Raw genomic sequence first — 23,205 nt, forward strand, 5'->3', positions numbered from 1 at the left:
TGCTCCAGTCTGAAGGGAGAGACCTGGCTTCTGCTCCTGGAAACCACCAGTCTGAGGGCGGACACATAGTCCTGGCTCATTGGGATAGGAGGGAACCAGGTCATGCCTTAGAGGACTCTATGACTATTAGGGGACCCAGCCCATGGCTGCAGAGTGCTTTCAATCTAAGCCAGAAGCAGCCCCTGCCCTGGGGAAGCCTCCCATCTAGCAGGGTAGATACAGTTGCTGTCCTCAGGAATTTGCCAATCTGATAGGAGAGGCACAACTCTGGCCTTGGGAGGGTCCCAGAACATGGAGCTGCTGTTCTGCCAGCAAAGACACAGTCCTTGCCTCCAGGTGTCCCCATTGATAAGGGAGACAGTCCGGGTGAGAGGCCACAGGTCTCATTAATGAGAGGTGGAGGCCCAGACATCACTACTACCGATTCCAGCTCACAGATGTCAGCCCAAACTCACCAAGCTGACCCATGGGAGGGCCCTCACTGAGCAAAGCAGAAGGAGCTAGACAACCTGGGCAAGTTTTTTAACCTCTCTGGGCCCCAGTTTCCTCTCTTGTAAAATGTTAGCTGTCATGAGGATTGGGGAGTAAAAGTTGTTTTTTTTTTTTTAAATTATTAAGATGGAATCTCGTTCTGTTGCCCAGGCTGGAGTGCAATGGCACGATCTCGGCTCACTGCAACTTCTGCCTCACGGGCTCAAGTGATTCTTCTGCCTTAGCCTCCCAAGCAGCTGGGATTACAGGCATGCACCACCATGCCTGGCTATTTTGATTTGTTTTGTTTTTGTTTTTTGAGACAGAGTCTCGCTCTGTCACCAGGCTGGAGTGCAGTGGCGCGATCTTGGCTCACTGAAACCAGGAGGCTCATTGCCTCCTGGGTTCAAGCAATTCTTCTGCCTCAGCCTCCCGAGTAGCTGGGACTACAGGTGCACACCACCACGCCCGGCTAATTTTTGCATTTTTAGTACAGACAGAGTTTCACCGTGTTGATTAGGATGTTCTCGATCTCTTGACCTCGTGACCTGCTCGCTTTGGCCTCCCAAAGTGTTTTTTGTTTTGTTTTTTTTGAGACAGATTTTTGCTCTTGTTGCCCAGGCTGGAGTGCGATGGCACAATCTCAGCTAACTGCAACCTCTGCCTCCCAGGTTCAAGCGATTCTCCTGCCTCAGCCTTCCGAGTAACTGGGATTACAGGCTCCCACCACCATGCCCGGCTAATTTTTGTATTTTTAGTAGAGACGGGGTTTCACCACCTTGGCCAGGCTGGTCTCGAACTCCTGACCTCATGATCCGCCTGCCTCTGTCTCCCAAAGTGCTGGGATTACAGGCGTGAGCCACCGCACCCGGCTGGGGAGTAAATGTTTATAAAGTAAATGGGACACAGAAAGGGTGAAATAAACAGTAGTTGTTACTATGGGAAGGGGAGACAGAGGGAGTAAGGTGGCAGGTGTGGGTGTGGTGGGGGCCAGGGAGTTTCCTGGAAGCATTTGTGCATCTGTGCCTGGGTGTGCAAAGGGGCAGGCGCAGGTGGCTGCGTCCTCTGTCCTCAGTGGGGTGATCAATGGCAGGGCAGGACTGTCCTAGGCCAGCCTGGAGGGGACCATTGTCCTGGCAAATGAGGTTTGGCTTCCCTGCAGGGGCGGCTCCATCTGCTTTTATTGTTTCTGACAGCAGCCTTGGGATTTTCAACCCACCCCAGACCTCACACCTTAAAAAACCTGTACAGGGGCTTTGCGGGAGTTCATCAGAGGCCCCACCCATTCAAAGGCCTCCAGCTTCCAGCATTCCCCGCTCACCTGCTGAACTCGAGTCCTACCTCCTGCTAGATTATAGGTACTTGTGGCCCCTTTTCCTCCTCTCCTAGGCAATTTGTGGGTGGGGGAAGCAACCCTCAGCCTCCATATTCCTCAAACTTCATTATCTTGGTACCTAGACCATTTAGCTCTGTGTGTTTGTTTGGGTATCATCTACTGTTCTAGGTTCTAGGCCCAGAGCTTTATAGGCATTATTTAACTTGACCCTTTGAAGTATATATATATATATATATATATATATATATATATATTTTTTTTTTTTTTTTTTTTTTTTTTTTTTTGAGACAGAATCTCACTCTGTTGCCCAGGCTGGAGTGCAGTGGTGCAATCTCAGCTCACTGCAGCCTCTGCTCACTGCAACCTGTGCCTCCTGGGTTCACGTGATTCTACTACCTCAGCCTCCCAAGTAGCTGGGATTATAGGCGTGCACCACACTTCCCAGCTAATTTTTGTATTTTTTTTTTTTTAGTAGAGATAGGGTTGCACCATGTTGGCCAGGCTGGTCTCGAACCCCTGGCCTCAAGTGAGCTAGCTGCCTCGGCCTCCCAAAGTGCTGGGATTATAGGCATAAGCCACTGCACCTGGCCTGAAGTGGATAATATTTTTCAGATGGTAATAGCAACAATGGCTGTGTAGGAACATTAAGACAATGACCAAGGGACTTGCCCAAGATTGCCTAGTAGAGCAAGTGATAGAGCTGGGATTCGAACCCACAGCCGTCTGACTCCTCAGACTCATCATCCCTGCTCCATCATATTCCTGGCCGAGACTGCTCCTCATGCTGCCATCCAGTAACCAACACCAGTGCAGCTGCTGTGAGTCCCAGGGAAGGTGGCATGAGCTGGGGCCTGACCCAGAGCCTGGTACACCTGAAAACCGTTAAGTCCTGCAATGAGCTCCTTCCAGTTGCTCTGGGTTCTAGCAGGAGCCTTATCCCTCATAACCACCCCTTCAACCCCATCCCATCAAGAGAAGTCTTGGTGTTGGGGCATGGGGGGGTCATGATGTTGGGGCATGGGGTGTTATCAAGCTGGAACCTGGGGTGGCAGAGCCTCTACTGGCAAGGATTCAGCCATCCTCCCACAACCTTCTTCTTCTTGGGGACCATTGGCCACAGCGACTCACCCCTGAGAAGGAAGGCTGGAGTAGGGCATGCAGAGAGGGCCAGCGGAGCAAGAGGGAGGCAGCTCCAACCCACTGGGCCAGAACAGGGGTGCTCCTATGACCTGCCCCCCAGGAACATGCTCATGCCTCTGAAGGAAGTTCGGGGAGGCCGGGATGCAAGTCCCTGCTCCATCACATTCCTGGCCGACACACATGAAGGAACTCCCTCTGGGTCCCATAGCTGCTAAGCGATCAGCTGGGCTTCAAACCCAATCTGCACGGCTGGGGTGAGCCACTTCCTTCTCTGGTCTCAGTTTCTACCCCTATAACAGGCACAGAGACCACCCTCATTTTCCAGAGTGATACAGGGCCTCAGTATCACAGGGGTTTCCGGGCAGCTTGCTCCCCCTCCAACCTCCCCAGCCAGAGGGCCAGCTCCGCCCTGGCCCCACCAGCAGGACCCAGCAGAACTCAGCAAGACACTGGGGCTTGCAGTTTTCAGTTCATTCCTGTGCTTTTGACCAGGAATCACATTCAATATAACAGGTGTGCACAGAGCCCCTACTGCATGCCAGGCACTGGGACCACAAGCAGAAGGAGACCCAGCCCCCACCCAGGGAGGAGCAGACCCCTCCCAGATAGGGATTATGCCGTGCAGTTCACAAGACATAGGGAGGCAAGGGAGTGCCGGGGTGCTTCCCACAGGAGAGGACATCAGACTTCCTTGGTCAGCAAAGACTGAGGGCTGAGATCAAACACAGGGCAGGGCAGAAAGAGCCCTAGCAAACGCTCAGAGGAGGGCAGGCTGTGGAGATGGTCAGTTCTCCATCGTGGCTGCAACCTGGGACGCAGAGGGGACAATGCTGGGAGGCAGGCAGGACAGGGCTAGGCGGGGCTGAGGTCTCTGTAGTTAACTGAGTGGCCACAGGGAGCCACTGAGGACTATGGACTGGGAGGGCGATGAATTGAATAGTGGGGAGGAAGGCAGCGGAGGGAGCAGAGAGGACCTGAGCAAGGTTCCCGAGCCTCTGAGCTGGCTTTGCTGCAGAAGGCAGGGGGTAGAGATGGTATGAAGGGCCGGGTTCACCGAAGTAGGGCCTGTCTGCCAGGTCGGATTTCGAGCAGGAGCCTGGATGGGGGATGTCGTGGGGATATCCGGCTGTTCTTGCCTCTAAAGAGAAAGGTTCCAGTTGCCAGCCCTGGCTGTAGCTGAAACAAGAACTCAGCCAGGGGAGCCTGGAACCTGCCAGCTGGGAGGTTTCCCTCTTCTGAAGTTGCCCTCATTAAGACACTCAGGCCGCGTCACTGCCAGACTCCTGGAGTGTTGTGTCACATGTTATGACCACCTAGACAGTGGTCAGGGGGCTTGGGCAAGCACACAGCAGGTCCAGGAGCCAGCAAGACAATCCCCTCAGAGGAAAGGAAGTGGCCTGTGAGCTGGTGCCGCTATTAAAGGCATCAAGCCAAGACTGAGGTTCAGAATTGGGGGTGAGTCACCGGACGCCTTCTGATGGGTGACCAGTTGTTGGCAACACCAGCTCGGCCACACTGATCTCATTTTGAAAAAAAGTGACCCATTGGCCCTGATTGTTTTAGCTGATTTTAGGACAAGCAAAGAGGAGGAGAGAGAGAAAGAGAAGAGTGCTTGCAAGGGTGTGGACGCCTGTATGGGCACGAGGAGGTGAAGGTGACAGGAAGTGTGATGGGGGAAGAGGCTGTGGTGGGGGGGGGGGGTTACTCTGAAGTGTCTCTAAGCCTTGACTTTCAGATCCATTTCTGTGGAGCCCCCTGTCCCCACCCCATCCCAGGTCTGTAGACTCCCCTCCCCTCCCCTCCCTTCCTCCACAGGGTGTGTGAACCAGCACCAAGCGGCACCCCACAATTTCCAAACACATCCCTATAGGTAGGGACTAGCACCATCCCTGTTTTGTGACAGGAACACTGAGGCTCAGAGAGGTGCATTCCTTTGTCCAAGATCACTCCCAGAGCCCCAGTGTACCCGACTCCAGATGCATAGTACTGAACCGGTTCCAGACACCGGTGTGTCACTGGGCTGGGACGTGGGCAGCGTGGAGGGAGCATATAGGGCAGGGGAGACCACCGGGCGGAGAGGATGGCCCAGGGAGCACCCAGCTGAGGAAAGCAAGAAAGACTTGGCGGGAAACCCCAGCCCTCTCTCATCTCATACCCCGGCCCCGAAGGCGGCTGAGACCCTTGACGAGCGGACGGAGAAAAGCCAAAAGCCGGCGGTGGGGAGCAGGAGGGACAGAGCGGGAGACCACAGGCGGGAGACCACAGGCGAAAGACCAGCGCCGTCGGGGGAGCCAGGCTGAGTACCTTCCTGGGCACAGATGGGACGGCGCGGGGCCACCGGCGGTGCTGGTTCCGGGCGCACTCAGCGACCCCGGCCACACACCCCAGCCTCCTGGGCGGCCTCGAAAGGGGCTGGAGGGCACGCCCGCCAGCTCTGCCCGGGGCTCAGGGAGTCTTCGAAGACTTCTTCCAGCGGTGGCGGACTGGGGCCCCTCGCCTGAGAGACCACCCGGAGACTCAGAGACAGAGAGACAAAGGGAGACTGGGTCCGGAAGAGAGAAGGCTAGTGCCAAGGAGAGTAGGTGCGAGCCGGGACCCCAGAAGGCGGCGAGGGCGCGCGCGAGGCCGAGTGTCAGAGCGTGGAAAAGTGGGCGTCCAGCGGCAGGTGGACGGATGGGGAGCCCGGGAGCAGAGCCAGGGTCCGTGGGCAGACGCGGCGAGGAGAGGAGGCGGCGGAAGGACTGGCGGATAGACGGGTCCGAGGGCTGGGAAGGAGGCAGCATCCTCACTTCCAGCCTCGGGACCCCGCGCACCCCGCCCCTGGGCGCGCCAGGTAGCCCACCTTTGTCCGGGCTCGCAGCCAGGTGGGGCGGGAAGGGCGGAGCCAGGGGCGGGCCGAGGCCGTGCCTTACCTGTCCGGCCGGCGGGGAGGGGGCGGAGGGGCTCGGGGCCGAGCGCCCGCGGGAGCCGAGCGCAGCCGAGGGCGAGCCGCGGAACGGGGCCGGCGTGGAGAGGTGCGCGGGCAGCCGGAGGATGTGCCCAGGCTGAGCGGGACTGGAAGGAAGGGGGAGTGGGCGGGCAGGAGGGAAGGGGGCGGGAGCGCGGGGAGGGGACAGAGGAGGGGCGGCGGGTGGCGGTCTCGACTGCCCCCAGCCGAGGGGCAGCCCCGGGGCTGGGCCCCGCGCGCTCCCGGCCAGCGCGCCCTCGCCAGCTGCGCTCTGAGTTCTGGGCCAGCTCCCCAGAGGCCTAGGCGCCGCCGCCGCGAGGGCGCGGGGCAGACAAAGGAGGCAGACAAAGGCGGGCGCAGCCCAGCAGCCGTGCGGGCACCGGGCGAGGCAGGCCCACTCCTCCCGGTGCGTAAGAGCCGCCTCGGCGCGGCCCAGGGCGCGTGGGACGGGAGGGGCTCCGGCAGTTGTGGCGCATCAGGAGCGGCCGCGGCGGGCGGTCCTCGGTGGACCCCAACAATGGAGCGAGGCTGCGCGCTCAGCTGCGGCCGCGTCTGTCCGGGCAGGGGCCCGGGGCCGCAAAAGGATTATTCCGCCTAGACTGTCAAAAGGGATGGAAGAAATGCCCAGGGCGGGGGAGGCGGGACGGGGAACGGCGGGGCCTTTGTAGCCGCAGAAAGTGCGCAGAGTGGGCAGGCGGGGTTCTCCGAGAGGTCGCTCCTGGATGTGGGGGTACAAAGGGTCTTCAAAGTGCTACCAGCTCACCTGGGGCGCTGACGGCGCACCTGTGCCCTCTTTCCCGGTAGGGAAGGGAGAAAGACAACCGCCCCAATACACACACACACACACACACACACACGCGGCGCGGCTCTCGCCACGCCCCGTCCAAAGCCGGCCTGAAGCTTCTCAGACCGGCCCAACCCGGACAAAGCCAGCGCTGGGGCCGGCTCATCCATCACCGCGCGGGGCGCCGTGTCCTGACGACCCTGGGAGTCTGAGAATGCTGGGTTATGGGTCTCGTGCCTCCCATAACTCACGACGGGGTCGGTGGGGCCACGGACGCTGCAAAGATCAAAGAGCGATGGGGCCGGAATCCCATATGTGGGAAGCAGCGCGCCCACCTGGCGCCCTGAGCTCGCCAGGTGGCTTCCGTTTCGACTGTTTTCTTTCTCCAGCGTGTGGCAAATTATGACTTTGAGGTTTTAGAACACAGTTCTGCCGTCAGGCTAAATGTCTGTGTTCCTCTTCTGATGCCATCCCCTATGACCTCGAGCAAGTCGCCTGACCTCTGAGCTCATGATTATACCTAATTTCAGTGTTCTAGGCTTGAATGCAGTGCCCTGTGTAAGGAGATAACGTTTCTAAGGTCTGGCCCATAGGAAATGCTCCTGTAAAATTAGCTGCCATTGTTACCGTGATATTATTAGCTTGGTGGGCACCAGGATGGATTGATGAGAACACTGAACTGTTTATTCACCGAAAGGTTTGAGTCATCCATCCCATAAATACCTATTGAACACCTACTATGTGCCGGCACCGGAGGTGCAGTAGTAAACAACATGGACAAGAATCCCTGCCCCCATGGAGCTCAGATTCTAGTGAAGGAGACAGAAGATAAGTGAACAAATAAATATAAATGATGTCAGGTGGTGATTAGTGCTATGAAGAAAAGTAAAGCACATTACAGACAAAGCATGAAGGGACGAGGTGTTGTTTTACATAAAGTTGTTAGGAAAGGCCTCTTTGCTGGGGCAGTTCTTTTGGCAAGGAAAAGGAGGTAATGAGCCACGTGGTTGTGGGGAGAAGACTTGCAAGCAGAAGAGCCACTGCAAAGGTCCTGGAGCGGGAGTGTGCTTGGTGTGTTTGGCGGAGAAGAGTCAGGCTGGAACAGAGTGAGGTGACATCAGACAGGGAGCTGGGATAGGACCATGTTGTTACAGGAAAGGGGTCCTGACCCAGACCTCAGGAGAGGGTTCTTGGATCTCGCACAAGAAATAATTCAGGGCGAGTCCATAGAGTAAAAAGTTTATTAAGACAGTAGAGGAATAAAAAGAATGACTACTCCATAGACAGCACAGCACCAGGGGTTGCTGGTTGCCCATTTTTATGGTTATTTCCTGATGATGTGCTAAACAAAGGGTGGATTATTCATGCTTCCCCCTCCCCCCGCCTTTTGTTTTTCTTTTTGAGAGGGAGTCTTGCTCTCACCCAGGCTGGAGTGCAGTGGCACAATCTCAGCTCACTGCAACCTCCACCTCCCGGGTTCAAGCAATTCTCCTGCCTCAGCCTCCCGAGTAGCTGGGATTACAGGTGCGCACCACCATGCCCGCTAACTTTGTGTTTTTAGTAGAGATGGGGTTTCACCATGTTGGCCAGGCCGGTCTTGAACTCCTGACCTCAGGTGATCCACCTGTCTCAGCCTCCCAAAGTGCTGGGATTACAGGCTCGAGCTACAGCACCCAGCCTTTTTTTTTTTTTTTTTTTTTTTGAGACAGAGTCTCACTTTGTTGCCCAGGCTTGTATAGTGGCACAATCTCGGCTCACTGCAACCTCTGCCTCCCAGGTTCAAGCGATTCTCATGCCTCAGCCTCCCAGTTAGCTGGGGTTACAGGCACACACCGCCATGCTCAGCTAATTTTTTGTATTTTTAGTAGAGACAGGGTTTCGCCATGTTGCCCAGGCGGGTCTCGAACTCCTGACCCCAGGCAATCTGCCTGCCTTGGCCTCCCAAAGTGCTAGGGTTACAGGGGTAAGCCAGTGTGCCTGGCCTTTGCTTCCCCTTTTTAGACCGTATAGGGTAACGTCCTGATGTTGCCATGGCATTTGTAAACTGCCATGGCACTGGTGGGAGTGGAGCAGTGAGGACGACCAGAGGTTGGTCTCGTGGCCATCTTGGTTTTGGTGGGTTTTGACAGGCTTCCTTACTGCAAACTGTTTTATCAGCAAGGTCTTTATGACCTGTATCTTGTGCTGATCTCCTGTCTCATACTGTGACTTAGAATGCCTTAGTCATCTGGAAATATGGCCCAGCAAGTCTCAACCTCATTTGACCCAGCCCCTACTCAAGATGGGGTTGCTCTGGTTCAGACACCTCTAACAATGTGAGCCTGCAAAGGCCACAGGGAGGACTTGAGCTTTTTAGAGGGACCATGAGCAGAGCAGAGACATGATCCGACTTAGGTTTTTAGCAGGTTTGCTGATTCCTTTTTCTTTTTTTTTTTTGAGATGCAGTCTTGCTCTGTTGTCCAGGCTGGAGTGCAGTGGCGCGATCTTGGCTCACTGCAACCTCTGCCTCCCAAGTTCAAGCGATTCGCCTGCCTCAGCTTCCTGAGTAGCTGTGACTACAGGCGCCTGCCACCATGCCTGGCTAATTTTTTGTATTTTTAGTGGAGACAGAGTTTCCCCATGTTAGCCAGGATGGTCTCGATATCCAGACCTCAGGTGATTCGCCAGCCTCGGCCTCCCAAAGTGCTGGGATTACAGGCATGAGCCACCGTGCCCGGCCACGTGTGCTGATTCCTAAGGTTGGGAGTAGTTTGCAGTGGGACAAGGGTGAAAGCAAGAGACCAGCTAAGTACTGTGGCAGAGAAGAGATGATGGTCACCTGGGCCTGGGAGAGGGGGCAGTGTGCAGCCAGCATGATTTGCGTCGCCAAGGATAGAGCTGTGGGCCAGCATTCATGAGCCAGGAGAAAAACCTTGGAGTCTCTGGTTCAAATGCTGCTACTGTGGCTGTCCCCTGGCTGGGTGATCTTCCGATGTGCTTGGAGCTGGGGTGACACAATATGAAAAGGTGGATGTTAGGAGAGGCCTGGACTCCTATCCCATCCAGGTTATGATGACTTTAGGGCCTCAGTTTCCTTGTCTGTAAAATGAGGTACTTGAGGGGCCAAAGCAGGCTCCAATATTCATCAACTGATGACTGGATAAGCAGATGTGGTCTATCCATACACGGGAGTATTTTGGTTCTACGAAGGAATGAAGTATCAATATATGATTCGACCTGGATGAATCTTGAAAACATTATGCTAAGTGGAACAAGCCAGACATAAAAGACCATATTTTGTACAATTACATTTATATGAAATGTTCCGTATTGGCAAGTCCAGGTCAGGCGCAGTGGCTCATGCCTGTAATCCTAGCACTTTGAGAGGGTGAGGCAGGAGGACCTCTTGAAGCCAGGAGTTGGAGACCAGCCTGGCAACATAGTGAGACCCCTTCTCTACAGAAAATTTTAAAAATTAGTCTGGGCGTGGTGGCTCATGCCTGTCATCCCAACACTTTGGGAGGCCAAGGTGGGTGGGTCACCTGAGGTCAGGAGTTCGAGACCAGCCTGGCCAATATGGCAAAACCTCATCTCTACTAAACATTTAAAAATTAGCCAAGCATGATGGAGGTCGCCTGTAGTCCCAGCTACTCGGGAGGCTGAGGCAGGAGAATCGCTTGAACCGGGGAGGCGGAGATTTCATTGAGCCGAGATTGCACCACCGCACTCCAGCCTGGGTGGCAGAGAGAGACTCCGTCTCAAAAAAGAAATAAATGAAATAAAAATTAGCTGGGTGTGATGGTGCACACCTGTAGCCCCAGCTATTGGGGAGGCTGAGGTGGGAGGATTGCTTGAGCCCAGGAGGTTGAGGCTTCAGTGAGCTGTGATTGCGTCACTGCACTCCAGCCTAGATGACAGAGTGAGACCCTGTCTCCAAAAAATAAAATTAAAAAATAAAAAAATTGGACAATCCATAGAACAGAAAGTAGATTAATGGTTTTGGAACTGATGTGCCTGGCAACACACTTTGGGCATGAACAATCCTTCTCAAGACATCAGGAGTGATGAAAATGTTCCGAATTAGAGAGTAGCGATGTACAACATTGCAACTATACTAAAAATCACTGAATTGTACCCAGGGAAAATGTGAACTTTATGGTTTGTGAATTATATCTCCACAGAGAAGTGTTTTTTTTTTTTTTTTTTTTAAAGTGGCAGTTGAGCTGGATCAAAAGTTCTTACCTTGTGGCCCAGGATGGCTTCTGAATATATCTGGACACTCCTGATGTTGTGTAAGGCATTTAGTGTCTCTGGGCCGGGCACAGTGGCTCAAGCCTGTAATCCCAACACTTTGGCAGGCGGAGGCGGGCACATCACTTGGGGTCAGGAGTTCGAGGCCAGCCTGGCCAACATGGCGAAACCCTGTCTGTACTAAAAGTACAAAAAAAATAGCTAGGTGCGGTGGCTCATGCCAGTAATCCCAGAGCTTTGGGAGGCTGAAGCAGGAACTCTGGAGGCCAAATGTTCAAGACCAGCCTGGGTAACACAGCGAGACCCTGTCTCTGTGAAAAAAGAGCAGATGATCAGTAAGGTCCCCCTGACCACTGAGGGGTCAGCAACACTGGGAATCAGTAGAACCCCACGGAGGGAATGGCGGGTGAGGGCTTTGCTCTGGCTGAAGTGTCGGAAGCCATCTCAGGTCAGCAGTGAACCCCGGGATCTGGGACAGCTGTCCAAGTCAGGCCTCACACCAGAAGGCAGATGAGAGCGGAGAGGAGCTGTCAGCAGGAAGTCCTTGTCTTTAGGCATCTTGTTCCGTGATGATGCGTGTCCTCCCTAGGGCACCTTGGGAGTTGCCTGCTGCCTTGGGAAATGGAAATGGAGCTATGGGGATGCCACTAAGGATGGTTTGGATGGGGTTTTGAAAAGTGTGACAGCTTGTCCAGAGGGTTTGTTCTGGGGGCTTAAATAGTGTATATAGACCTTAATATCATTGTCATAACAGTCATTAATTGAGCATTTATGTGCCAGGCATTGTGCACTTTATTTATTTGTTTATTTTTTGAGACACGGTCTCACTTTATCACCCAGGTTGGAGTGCAGCGGTACAAACTTGGCTCATTGCAGCGTTGATTTCCCGGGCTCAAGTGATCCTCCCACCTCAGCCCCCTAAGTAGCTGGGACTACAGGTGCACGCCACCATGCTCAGCTAATTTTTATATTTTTTGTAGAGTTTTTGCCATGTTGCCCAGGCTGGTCTCGAACTCCTGAGCTCAAGTGGTCCGTCCACCTTGGCCTCCCAAAAAGCTGGGATTATAGGCGTGAGCCACCATGCCTGGCATTGTGCACTTTATATTTTTTATAAACATGAACATGGACATAAACATTTGCTCTTTGTCAATCCTATGAAATTAGAACTACCATTATGCCATTTTACAGATGAGCAAACTGAGGTTCAGAGAAAGAAGGGCCTCGCAGCTGGTTAAGGGGCAGTGTTGGGGAGAGAAGCAGCAGGTTGGACACATGAGCAGGCCCAGTGGGTGCTGGGGACACCATAGGGAACATGCCACAGCCCTTGCTTTTGTTTTTGAAAATAGCTTTTCTCTGCATAGCGCCACCCATAGCCCAGGCACTGAAGTCGACGTGTTTTGCTCCTCATCCAGACTCAGTCGGGATTCAAGTCAGGCAAGTGGTAATGAGCCACTGTCCACCATCATTTCATTCCTCTGTCATTCATTCTTTCATTCACTCATTTGACACACATTTGCTGAGAACCTGAATTCGGGCTGGGCATGGTGGCTCAAGCCTGTAATCTCAGCATTTTGGGAGGGTGAGAGGCAGGAGGATCACTTGAGCCCAGGAGTTTGAGACCAGCCTAGGCAACATGGGGAGACCCTGCCTCTGCAAAAAATTTGAAAAATCAGCCAGGTGTGGTGGTGCACACCTGTAATCCTAGCTACTCAGGAGGCTGAGGTAGGAGGATCCCTTGAGCCCAGGAGTTTCAGGCTGCAGTGAGCTATGATTGCCCCACTGCACTCTAGCCTGGGTGACAAGGAGAGAACCTGTCTCTGGGGAAAAAAAAAAGAGAGAGAGAGAACCTGAATTTGGCCAGGCACTGTATTGAAATAATGAATGAGGGCTGGGTCCCTGCCCAGGAGCATTGCAACTGGATGGGCCCCTGAGCGTCAGGATATCAGGAGATTGTCACCAGGCTATGTGTGTCTCACTCTGTATGTCCCCCATACCCATGTGATTGGTGTCCTGGGAACCTTAGGCAGGGTGGGAGAGCTGATTCATTCTGCCATCAGCCTGGTGGGGATGGGAGGGGTCTTGGAATCCTCTCTGGGGTCTGGAAACTTCATTGCCCGGTTCACTCACTGTGGGTTTGTTCCATAAACCCCAGCAGTCCTCCTCTGCCCGTGCAGGTCTTCCTCTTTGCTGGGCTGGTGCTCACAGCTCACCTTCTCAGTTTCCATTTCAATGTCTCTTGGGAGTGATTTTCCCTCCGTCCCCATCAGAGATCCTCAGGGACCTGCTCTAGTTGGCAAATAAACTCTTGCTCCCCCTAAACACCCATCCTTCCTTCTCAGCCGCCCTCCTACATATTGTCATTATGGTGAAAAATATGCAAATAACTTTGAACAACAGTCTCCCAGCAGACGGATGTTCAAAAATGTAATAAATTAACCCCATAATGTAATCTGGATCCCGCAACCATCCATCATGCTGATGCGATTAAGATATGCAAAACCAGATGCTGAAGAGCGCATGGATGGAGTGTTGGCAGAGCTCCCCGGATGGGCCCATGCTGACTCGGCCCCCTGCCCCTGCCCCCGCCCCCGTGGAACCTGAGGCCATCAGAGGTTTAGAGAACATCTGTCTGGCCTGTTCATTTCACTAATGAGACTGAAGCCTTTTGGGGGTTTGGGGTCAGATGGGTTTGAATCCCTCCCCATCTGCTTCCTAACCCACCTTCCTTCTGTTTGTGATTGGATCTGAACCCAAGGCCCCAAACCCAGACTTTTTTTGTTTTTTTGAGATGGAGTTTTCGCTCTTGTTGCCCAGGCTGGAGTGCAATGGTGCGATCGGCTCACCACGACCTCCGCCTGCCGGGTTCAAGCGACTGTCCTGCCTCAGCCTCCCGAGTAGCTGGGATTACAGGCATGCGCCACCACACCTGGCTAATTTTGTATTTTTAGTAGAGATGGGGTTTCTCCATGTTGGTCAGGTTGATCTCAAACTCCTGACCTCAGGTGATCCACCAGCGTCAGCCTCCCAAAGTGCTGGGATTACAGGCGTGAGCCACCCACCGCGCCCAGCTGACTTTTTTTTTTAATTGCAATAATTTTTGGTTACATGGGTAAGTTATTTAGTGGTGACTGCTGAGATTTTGGTGCATCCGTCACCTCAGCAGTGTACACTGTACCCAGTATGTAGTCTTTTGTCCCTCACCTTCCCACCCTTCCCTCACCTTCCCACCCTTCCTTCCCCCAGAGTCCCCAAAGTCCAATATATCATTCCTATGCCTTTGCATCCTCATAGGTTAACTCCCACTTACAAGTGAGAACATACGATATTTGCAAACCCAGATATTTTTATCCACAGGTTTCTAGTTGACAGGGTGGGTACTCCAGTGTCAAAAGCTGTTGGGACCTCAGTTTCCCCAAGGAAAAATGAGGGTTGAGTTTATGTCCTCCAAGGTTTTTCTGACGTTCTTAGCTCTGTGTGTCAGGAGTTCTACGGGTGGCTTGTATTGTTTCTCAGGGCAGAGGGCTGGGGCTGGGAGCCCATGGAGAGAGGGCCTGACTTGAGCCCCAATGCCCCTCACACTGTGTCCTGAAGGCCATCCCAGAGGAGTCACTTGGCTCTCAGTTTCCCCACCCCAGGCCCCAGTCTGAAGGGCTCCTTTGCAAGGAGTTGCCCCCTATGACTGCCACTGCCTGTCACCAATGCAAAAGCTGCTTAAGCAGCCTCCAGAGAGGGAAAGGAAAGACCCTTGCTTTTCCCAAGTTCTGCAATGAGTCAGTCTCAAGGAGCCACGGAACTCTGTGTATAAGCCAGTGAGCTGCTTGGCCAGCTCTGTGTGGAAATGGCATGATGTGGGCAGGATCCCCATATCTTGAGAAGGGTTGCTGTGCCCAGAATGTGCTGCCAAGTGCACCAGTTCCTAAAACAAAATCATCCATCCCTTTGGATGGATGATTTTACATCACAATTTTACAAAATGCATCGCATTTTTACAAAATGAAGATATTCTCTGGGAACAGTCCAAACCTCTGTGGTGATTCCCACACTTTGCTGGGCATCCGGGCCCCTGGGGAGCTTGTTAAAGGGCCAGTGCCCTGCTGTGCACCCCACCTCGATCAGGTTGCTCTAGGCAGCAGGGCAGCTGTGATTAATGGGCTCCTGGGGGATTCTGATGCAGATTTCCTAGGACTGCATTTGAAGAAATGTTTTGCTGACATTCCTAGCTTAATGGGTTACTTACAGGTTACTTTTTCTCTCCCCATTAGAAGTCTGGAAATGCAGGTTTGAAGGCATCAGGGGGCGGGGGGAGGGATCCAGGTCTTCTATAATGAGCTGTAAACGATAAACAAGTCTGGCTAGATCTGTGTCCAAACAGACGGATGGGACTAACAAGCTCTTACGTCCCTGGAGGTCACAGACAAAGTCCTCTTGGCTTCTGGTCCTGACTTGTTGCCCACTAACTCCGTAGCTGCTTCTCAGATCTTAGTTTTCTCACTTGTAAAATAAGGGGGCTGTAAATAAGTGGAAGCCCTGGTGTCAGAAGAGGCATCAGAGCTGGGTTTGTATTCCCACTGTGTGATTTTGGCGAATTAGAGAACGTTTCTGGGCCTGTTTAACCATCTGTAAAGTGGGGCTATAAAATGGAGACTTAGCTGCTAGGGTTAATGAGAGAATTAACGGAATCAGTGTTTGACACATAAGAAGTGCTCGATGTTAGTCATTATTTTTTATTATTTTAATAATATCATCTCTGAGGGCCCTTTCAGGACTTCCAGACCGAGTCCACGCCCCTGGGGGACTTGGGAGCAGTAAAATGTAGTGGCAGGAGGCACCTCGGCCATCGCCCACCCCACCAGCTGGGAGACTCGGGCAGGTTATTCACCCTTCTGCACCTCGCTTGACTTATCTGTATAAAGAGAACAGTCACAGTAACTGCCTCATGGAGTTACTCCCAGGACTGAGATAATCCACGGACACACTTAGCCCAGTGCCCAGCACTCGGCTGGAGCTCCATAAAGGTCAGCTATTGTTATGAAGCGTAGGGCGGGGAGGGTTCATCCTCTTGGGCGGTCAGGCCAGGCTGCATTTAGGTACCCGGTGGGGGCGGAGCAGGGGCGACGCCGGTGCACGCCCTCTTTTTTTTATTTTTAAAATTTCACCCGGGCCTTGACAACCGGTACAACCCTGTCCTCCCCTGTTCCCGCCCCCGAGCCAGAGGATTCGCTTTTGCGTGGGCAGCTGCAGGGATGGTGACTCGGGCTAGCTCAGATGTGGCTGCCGTTAGTCCCCAGCTGCGCGCTCCCCGGCCCTCCCCAGCCCTCTTCCGGCGCCCGCTAAAGCGAGAGAAATGCCCTCGGGGGAAGATATGTAGCGATCCAATGGAACGTGGAGATCAACGTTGTGTTTTCTTCGCGCCCACCCGAAGTTGAAGGGAGGTGGCGCGGCGGGTCTCAGCCCCTCCCGGACGCCGAGGCCCGGCCCCCGCCCCTCGGAGCCCCGCCCCCGCAGGCGGAACCGCCCTCTGCGAGGCCCGGTTTGGGCGGTGCGGGAATGGGCGTGGCCTGGGCGGGGCGGGCGCTAGGACCCACCGGAGCGCCGTGAACGTCACCGAGCGGCGCCGAGGCCCCGGGTTGAGCGGGAGGCGCGATCGGTCCGGTCGGTGGCTCCCCGCGGCGGGGCCGGGCCCGATCTCGGGCGGGAACCGAGCGCAGAGCCGGTACTGGGGGAGGGGAGAGGGGGCGGGATTCCCGCCGGGAGGGATCCGGCGTAGCAGGGGGCGGAGTCTTATTCCAACCCAGCTTCGCTTTCCGCATGTCCCGCTTTGCGCTCCCGGCCCTGGGCATCCCGCTGTTTCCCTCTGCGTCCGCGGCCCTGCCCTTTTCGGGGGCACAGCTGTGGTCTTTCCACCCCGCGAGACAGCGGGGCGAGGGGGCGCGGGCGGCCAGTGGATAGAGGCTGATGCCCCCAAGCACGGACGCCAGCGTGGGGGTGGAGGTTCTTCCAGCTGCCCTGAGCCTGTGCGAAGCGGGAGGTCCTGCCCCAGTTCCCACAGACTGTGGGGAGGGAAGAGACGGTGGAAGCGAGCGGGTTCTGGGCTCCTGGGTCTCTGGAACTACCCTCTGCCCTTGCCCCAACACTCAGGTAGCGGGAAGGATGACCACGCTCACACGACAAGACCTCAACTTTGGCCAAGGTAGGGAGGCTGGACCTGCGGGCCCGGGGGCGGGGGCGTCTGGGCCGGCGGGCTTCCTCGAGCCACCGACCTTGTGCCCCCCTGCAGTGGTGGCCGATGTACTCTGCGAGTTCCTGGAGGTGGCTGTGCATCTCATCCTGTACGTGCGCGAGGTCTACCCCGTGGGCATCTTCCAGAAACGCAAGAAGTACAACGTGCCGGTCCAGGTGAGGCACGTCCCAGAACCACAGAGTGGGTACAGGGTGGACTTTTAAAAACTCTTTGGTCGGGCGCGGTGGCTCACGCCTGTAATCCTAGCACTTTGGGAGGCCGAGGCGGGCGGATCACCTGAGGTCAGGAGTTCGAGACCAGCCTGACAAATATGGTGAAACCCCGTCTCTACTAAAAATACAAAAATTAGCCGGGCGTGGTGGCCAACGCCTGTAATCCCAGCTACTCAGGAGGCTGAGGCAGGAGAATCCCTTGAACCCAGGAGGCGGAGGTTGCAGTGAGCCGAAATTGTGCCACTGCATTCCAGCCTGGGTGACAAGAGCGAAACTCCGTCTCAAAAAAAAAACCTCTTCCACTTCGGGCCAAGCCACCTCATTCCGCAGGGCCCTGCCCATGCCTTCCAGTTCCAAAGTGGTGATGCCTACCCACCCCTCAGAAGGGAGTTCCCCTTGCCAGAAGTTAGGGACCAGACCTGATAAGAGTTACCCCAGGGGTGGCCGGGCATGGTGGCTCACACCTGTAATCCCAGCACTTTGGGAGGCTGAGGCGGGCGAATCACGAGGTCAGGAGTTCAAGAAACCAGCCTGACCAACATGATGAGATCCTGTCTCTACTAAAAATACAAAAATTAGCCTGGTGTGGTGGTACGCGCCTGTAATCCCCGTTACTAGGGAGGCTGAGGCAGGAGAATCACTTGAACCCGGGATGCAGAGGTTGCAGTGAGTCCAGATCGTGCCACTGCACTCCAGCCTGGGCGACAGAGCAAGACTATGTCTCAAAAAAAAAAAGTTACCCTGGGGGCATGGTGGCACTTTGAAGGAGCTCGTGAAGCTGGTGAACCTTGGTGTGAGGAGGGTATTTCCAAAAACCTCCAAACCTTCTCCCTACCATTTATCCTAAACTCAATGGGTTAAGGCTAAAAGGCAGACGAAGCAGTGTGCATCGCACTGTAGCTCCAGTCCCTAGAAGTGCCTGTCTCTGGAAGGCACTCAGGAAACATGAGAATAAGTGGTAGAAGCTTAAAGGACATCCAGGTGGTCCCCGCTTCAAGTCCCCACACCACCATTGTTTTCTCACTTCCAGTATGGTATTCAAGACATTACGTGAGGTAGTCAGCACTTTATTTTTTATTTTATATTTTATTTTACTTTATTTTTTGAGACTGAGTCTCACTCTGTCACCCTGGCTGGAGTGCAGTGGCGTGATCTTGGCTCACTGCAACCTCCACCTCCTGGGTTCAAGTGATTCTCCTGCCTCAGCCTCCCGAGTAGCTGGGATTACAGGCGTGTGCCACCACACCTGGCTAATTTTTGTATTTTTAGTAGAGACAAGGTTTCGCTGTGTTGGCCAGGCTGGTCTCGATCTCCTGACCTCCGGTGATCCGCCTGCCTTGGCCTCCCAAAGTGCTGGGATTACAGGCGTGAGCACTTTATTATGAAACAGGTTTTGTGTTAGATAATGTTGCCCAACTGTGGGCTAATGTGTTTTGAGTGTGTTTAGGTAGGCCTGGCTGAGCTATGATGTTCTGTATGTTATGTGCATTAACTGCATTTTCCGCTGGTGATATTTGATGGGTTTATCCAAACATAAACCCATAGTAAGTTGAAGGTCACCTTTAGAGGGGAAAGGAAAAAACAATTGACATTTACTCACTTCTTCTTTATGATGAAGTGATTGAAGCCCAGAGAAGTTAAGGAATTTGCCTGAGGCCACACAGTTCCTTAGTTCTTAACTTTTGACATCTGATTACATTTTCCTGGATCCTTTTTCTGGAAAAATGCCCAAGTGCACAAAGATACAACTTTAGGGACTTTTCAGACTCTGGAGGAGTCCATGGACCCCACATTAAGAACCCCTAATGGTATATTAAATGCTCATATTGGGATTGAGTTCTTATCTTTTTTTTCCTTTGAGATGGAGTCTTGCTTTCTTGCCCAAGCTGGAGTGCAGTGGCTTGATCTCAGCTCACTGCAACCTCCGCCTCCCAGGTTCAAGTGATTCTCCTGCCTCAGCCTCCCAAGTAGCTGGGATTACAGGTGCCACCTCACCTGGCCAATTTTTGTATTTTTTAGTAGAGATGGGGTTTTGCCATTTTGGCCAGGCTGGTCTCAAACTCCTGACCTCAGGTGATCCACCCACCTCATCCTCTCAAAGTGCTGGGATTAGAGGAGTGAGCCACTGTGCCCAGCCTGAGTTCTTATCTTCTAACTTCTTTCTCTATGGATAAGTTCACAGTTCTTAGCCTCTTTTTTTTTTTTTTTTTTTTTGAGATGGAGTCTCGCTCTGTTGCCCATGCTGCAGTGCAGTGGCGTGATCTCTGCTCACTGCAACCTCCGCCTCCTGGGTTCAAGCGATTCTTCTGCCTCAGCCTCCCAAGTAGCTGGGACTAAGGTGCCTGCCACCATGCCTGGCTAATTTTTGTATTTTTAGTAGAGATGGGGTTTCACCATATTGGCCAGGCTGGTCTCGAACACCTGACCTTGTGATCCACCTGCCTCGGCCTCCCAAAGTGCTGAGATTACAGGTGTGAGCCACCATGCCCGGCCAGTTCTTAGCCTCTTGAGGGAAAGTGGGGTCTCCTGGGTAGGGAGCCCTGGAGAGCTGCTGGGCCTCTGACCGAAGGCAGATGGGGCCTTAGGCTCCTGGTTGTGTTGGGTGGTTTCCCCATTCTGTGCTTTCGGCCTCACGGGCCACATGGTGTTGTGTGCAGATGTCCTGCCACCCGGAGCTGAATCAGTATATCCAGGACACGCTGCACTGCGTCAAGCCACTCCTGGAGAAGGTGAGGGTGCACTGGGCTCCCCAGCCATCTCACCCCATGCTCACCCCTGTCCCTGTGTGCTCACAGTCCAACTCTGGGATGGGGTGATGCTAGGACTCTGTGGGGTCTTCATGGCTCCAATACCCAGAAGCCTGTTCCCTGCACTCTGGAGACCATCCCAACCCAGGGGCAGGCCCCAAGGCATGTGGGCCATGTTCAGAGTGCCTTGGGCCTGGGAGCCCGGGTTGGAGCTTGCTCTAAGTAGGGGCTGCCCCAGAGGGTTCGGGGTTCTTCTCACATCCGTCCCCTCTTCTCCACGCTAAACGTTCTGTCTGAGCTGAGCCCCTCAGGGTTTCTTCCCCATCTAGTCCTGATCTCAGACTTCCTGGGACCTTCCCTGTGGGGCCCGGGCATTCTCTCAGTCTACACCACTCATGCTGGAGGGTGCCAGCTTCTCAAACCCGCTCTCTGGCCTCTTGGGGACCCCCAGCCTAGCAGCTGAGCAGGGCTGTGAGTGGGCCGTTTCCCCTCCTTCCTTGGGCAAGGGGGTGGAGGTGGGGTGGTGGAGTGGGGGTGGGGTGCCTGGCTCTGCAGTAGGGGTTCCTCTCTTTGCAGAATGATGTGGAGAAAGTGGTGGTGGTGATTTTGGATAAAGAGCACCGCCCAGTGGAGAAATTCGTCTTTGAGATCACCCAGCCTCCACTGCTGTCCATCAGGTGGGCTGCCCCTGCCCCTCGCCCACTAGCTGGCATCAGGTGTGTCTCTGGCAACACACCCACCCCTTTAAAGCGGCCCTTGAATACCTTGGTAAAGGCCTGGGAGGAGAAAGGGCAAGAAGCACCAGCATGACAAGGGGACAGCCTGTGAGCAGCTGAGATGGTTCCAGAGAGATGACATGAGCTACCCAGGGTCACCTGGGTGGGGGCAGAGCCCAGGACACAGGAGCAGTTTTCTGACTCCCCAGGCAAGTGTCCAGTCAACTCGAAGTTGACCTCTGGCACATGCGTTAGTTGGTCAACTGCATGCTTCCAATGGTGAGGTCAGGGCACTGGAATCTGGCACCAACCTGTCCCCACGGGCTGTGTGGCCTTAGGCAAGCCCTTTCCCCTCCTGGCTTGGTGTCCTGGTTCTTGGGCCTGGCTGCACATTAAAACCACCTAGGGAGGCCTCCTCAGGCTGCCCCTACCTCCCCTGTCCCCTGCCAAATTCTGACTTTGTCTGGGGTGGGGCTGGGCATTTCTTTTAAACTCCCTTGCTGGTTTAATTGTGTGGACCGGATAGGGAGCTGGGTCCCAGGCATGCAGCACTCTCACAGGCACTGGAGGGGGTCCTGTACCCCAGGTCTGCATCCAGGCTTGATGCCTGTGGTGGAGGGGAGGGCGCCAGTGTGATGGGAACACCTCCTCTCGCTCCCAGCTCAGACTCGCTGCTGTCTCATGTGGAGCAGCTGCTCCGGGCCTTCATCCTGAAGATCAGTGTGTGCGATGCCGTCCTGGACCACAACCCTCCAGGTGTGTCCACTCCCCACCCTCTCTTCCCTTGGCGTTTCCATGGTTATCTCGGGTTGGGCTGTGTTCCCAGGTCCATGTTTGGCTGTTCTGAGACTCATCTCTTCCTAACCCTGAGAGTCCACCTCCTCTGGGAAGCTTCCCTGATTGATTCTACCTGGCTTCCATCTCCCTATTGACTGGGGCTTTTCTTAGCACTTGCTTTGCCATCTGCTCTGGGGGTGCTGCTGAGCCAGCAAGGGAAGTGGGAAGAGGCTGGGCCCAGTGGCTGGCACCAGGGCGGTGGGGGAGCCTCCACCAACCTCTTGCCTCTCCAGGCTGTACCTTCACAGTCCTGGTGCACACGAGAGAAGCCGCCACTCGCAACATGGAGAAGATCCAGGTCATCAAGGTGAGATGAGACGGGTCTGGGTCTGGGCGCAGGCTCTAGAAATGTGATGTCGCAGTTCCAGGCGGGCAGGGGCACTGCCTGTGGCCAGCCACCCATTACATTGGTGCGGCAGCACCTGGCACCCAGCAGGTCCTCAGGCCTGGCCACTGCTCCATCTGGGCACTTGGGGCAGTGAGGAGCCCAGGTGGAGCCACCTACTGGGGCCCCCAGCTCATCCTGGCTCTTCTGAAGTGGGGGCTCTCCAGGGAGGGGTCCTAGCCCACCAGGTTCAGCGTTGGTGCCTGGAGCCTGTTCGTCACTTGGGTTCTATGGACTTGGCCTCTGTGGGGGATCGGGGGGGTCCTGGGGTCTGCATCACCAACAGCTTCCTAGTGATTCTGAGGCTCAGGTTGGAGGCCCCTGGTCTGGAGTGGGAGGGACAGCAAAGTGAGGGCAGGCCAGGGCCCAGCCCCGTCACCCCCCTGACCTTTGTCTCCTCCCTAGGATTTCCCCTGGATCCTGGCGGATGAGCAGGATGTCCACATGCATGACCCCCGGCTGATACCACTAAAAACCATGACGTCGGACATTTTAAAGGTGAGCTTCGTGGGGACCCGGGAAGCTTTATTTAGGGGCTGCTTACGAAGTGAGGCCCGGTGCTGAGGCCTTACTAGAGGGCTTGCGGGAGAGAACGAGGGAATGCCTGGTGGAGGGCTCCTCCCGTCTCTACTCTTCTCCACCTTGGCTATGGCCATGAGGCCCCACCCGTGGTGGAGGTCTGCCCACCAGGGGCTTCTGTGTCCTCCAGCAGGGATGCCCTGGCTGTCTTGCTGACTGTGGCTGTTTGCTTGTGTCTGTCAGATGCAGCTTTACGTGGAAGAGCGCGCTCATAAAGGCAGCTGAGGGGGCACCTGCCACCCCACTGATGCCCAAACTGTCAGACTTTGGGGGATCCCTGCCTAGGGCAGTGCTGCATGGCTGCCCTGATTCCAAGTGCTCTTATCGCCTCTGTGTGTGGATCGCCTGCCCCAGCCCGGGGCCGCTCAGGTCTGCTTGGAGGATGCCTCCCCCAGGAGGGCAGTGAAGGATGCCGCAACCTCGACTTCTCAGCCTCCTGGGGTTCCGCCGGCCAACACTGTCTGTCTCAAATACTGTGCTGTGAGTTGTTTCAATAAAGGGGCCCCAAGGGCTGGGCTGAGCTGAGCCGTCATTAACTGGAGTGGGAGGGACAGGTATGGCCAGGGTAACCTGGGGGAGG

The 23,205-nt window shown here is 54.8% G+C and overlaps 2 protein-coding genes across 4 annotated transcripts in view; one reads left to right on the forward strand and one right to left on the reverse strand.

Annotated features, from left to right (window-relative positions):
- The window catches only part of DRAXIN (dorsal inhibitory axon guidance protein), a 34,248-nt gene extending 28,189 nt beyond the window's left edge, over positions 1 to 6,059 (reverse strand). Inside the window, exon 1 of the mRNA XM_001138925.6 lies at positions 5,860 to 6,059. The gene's annotated coding sequence lies outside the window, so the exon portion shown is untranslated. The remainder of the gene's footprint in view (positions 1 to 5,859) is intronic.
- On the forward strand, positions 5,924 to 23,145 carry MAD2L2 (mitotic arrest deficient 2 like 2). 3 transcript variants are annotated; one of them, XM_009448280.3, is made up of 9 exons: positions 5,924 to 5,961; positions 17,047 to 17,098; positions 17,186 to 17,304; positions 20,019 to 20,090; positions 20,685 to 20,785; positions 21,486 to 21,580; positions 21,895 to 21,968; positions 22,452 to 22,544; positions 22,809 to 23,145. In XM_009448280.3, exons 2-9 carry the CDS (start codon positions 17,059 to 17,061, stop codon positions 22,848 to 22,850), a joined length of 636 nt encoding a protein of 211 aa, XP_009446555.1. In that variant the 5' UTR covers positions 5,924 to 5,961; positions 17,047 to 17,058; the 3' UTR covers positions 22,851 to 23,145. The 3 variants fall into 3 exon arrangements, with proteins under 3 accessions (XP_009446555.1, XP_001138745.1, XP_016809543.1); XM_001138745.7 differs by lacking the exon at positions 5,924 to 5,961 and adding an exon at positions 6,153 to 6,300; XM_016954054.4 differs by lacking the exon at positions 5,924 to 5,961 and adding an exon at positions 16,382 to 16,621.
- The last annotated feature ends 60 nt before the right edge of the window (positions 23,146 to 23,205 follow it).

Source organism: Pan troglodytes, chromosome 1 (assembly GCF_028858775.2).
Source record: "Pan troglodytes isolate AG18354 chromosome 1, NHGRI_mPanTro3-v2.0_pri, whole genome shotgun sequence".
Classification (NCBI taxonomy): domain Eukaryota; kingdom Metazoa; phylum Chordata; class Mammalia; order Primates; family Hominidae; genus Pan; species Pan troglodytes.

What these genes read in the sequence shown, in the direction of transcription:
- MAD2L2 (XM_009448280.3), top strand. Translation starts at nt 17,059, where the DNA reads ATGACCACGCTCACACGACAAGACCTCAACTTTGGCCAAG. An exon ending in CCTCCACTGCTGTCCATCAG is followed by an intron (nt 20,786 to 21,485) that starts GTGGGCTGCCCC and finishes TCTCGCTCCCAG; the next exon opens with CTCAGACTCGCTGCTGTCTC. An exon ending in TGACGTCGGACATTTTAAAG is followed by an intron (nt 22,545 to 22,808) that starts GTGAGCTTCGTG and finishes TGTGTCTGTCAG; the next exon opens with ATGCAGCTTTACGTGGAAGA.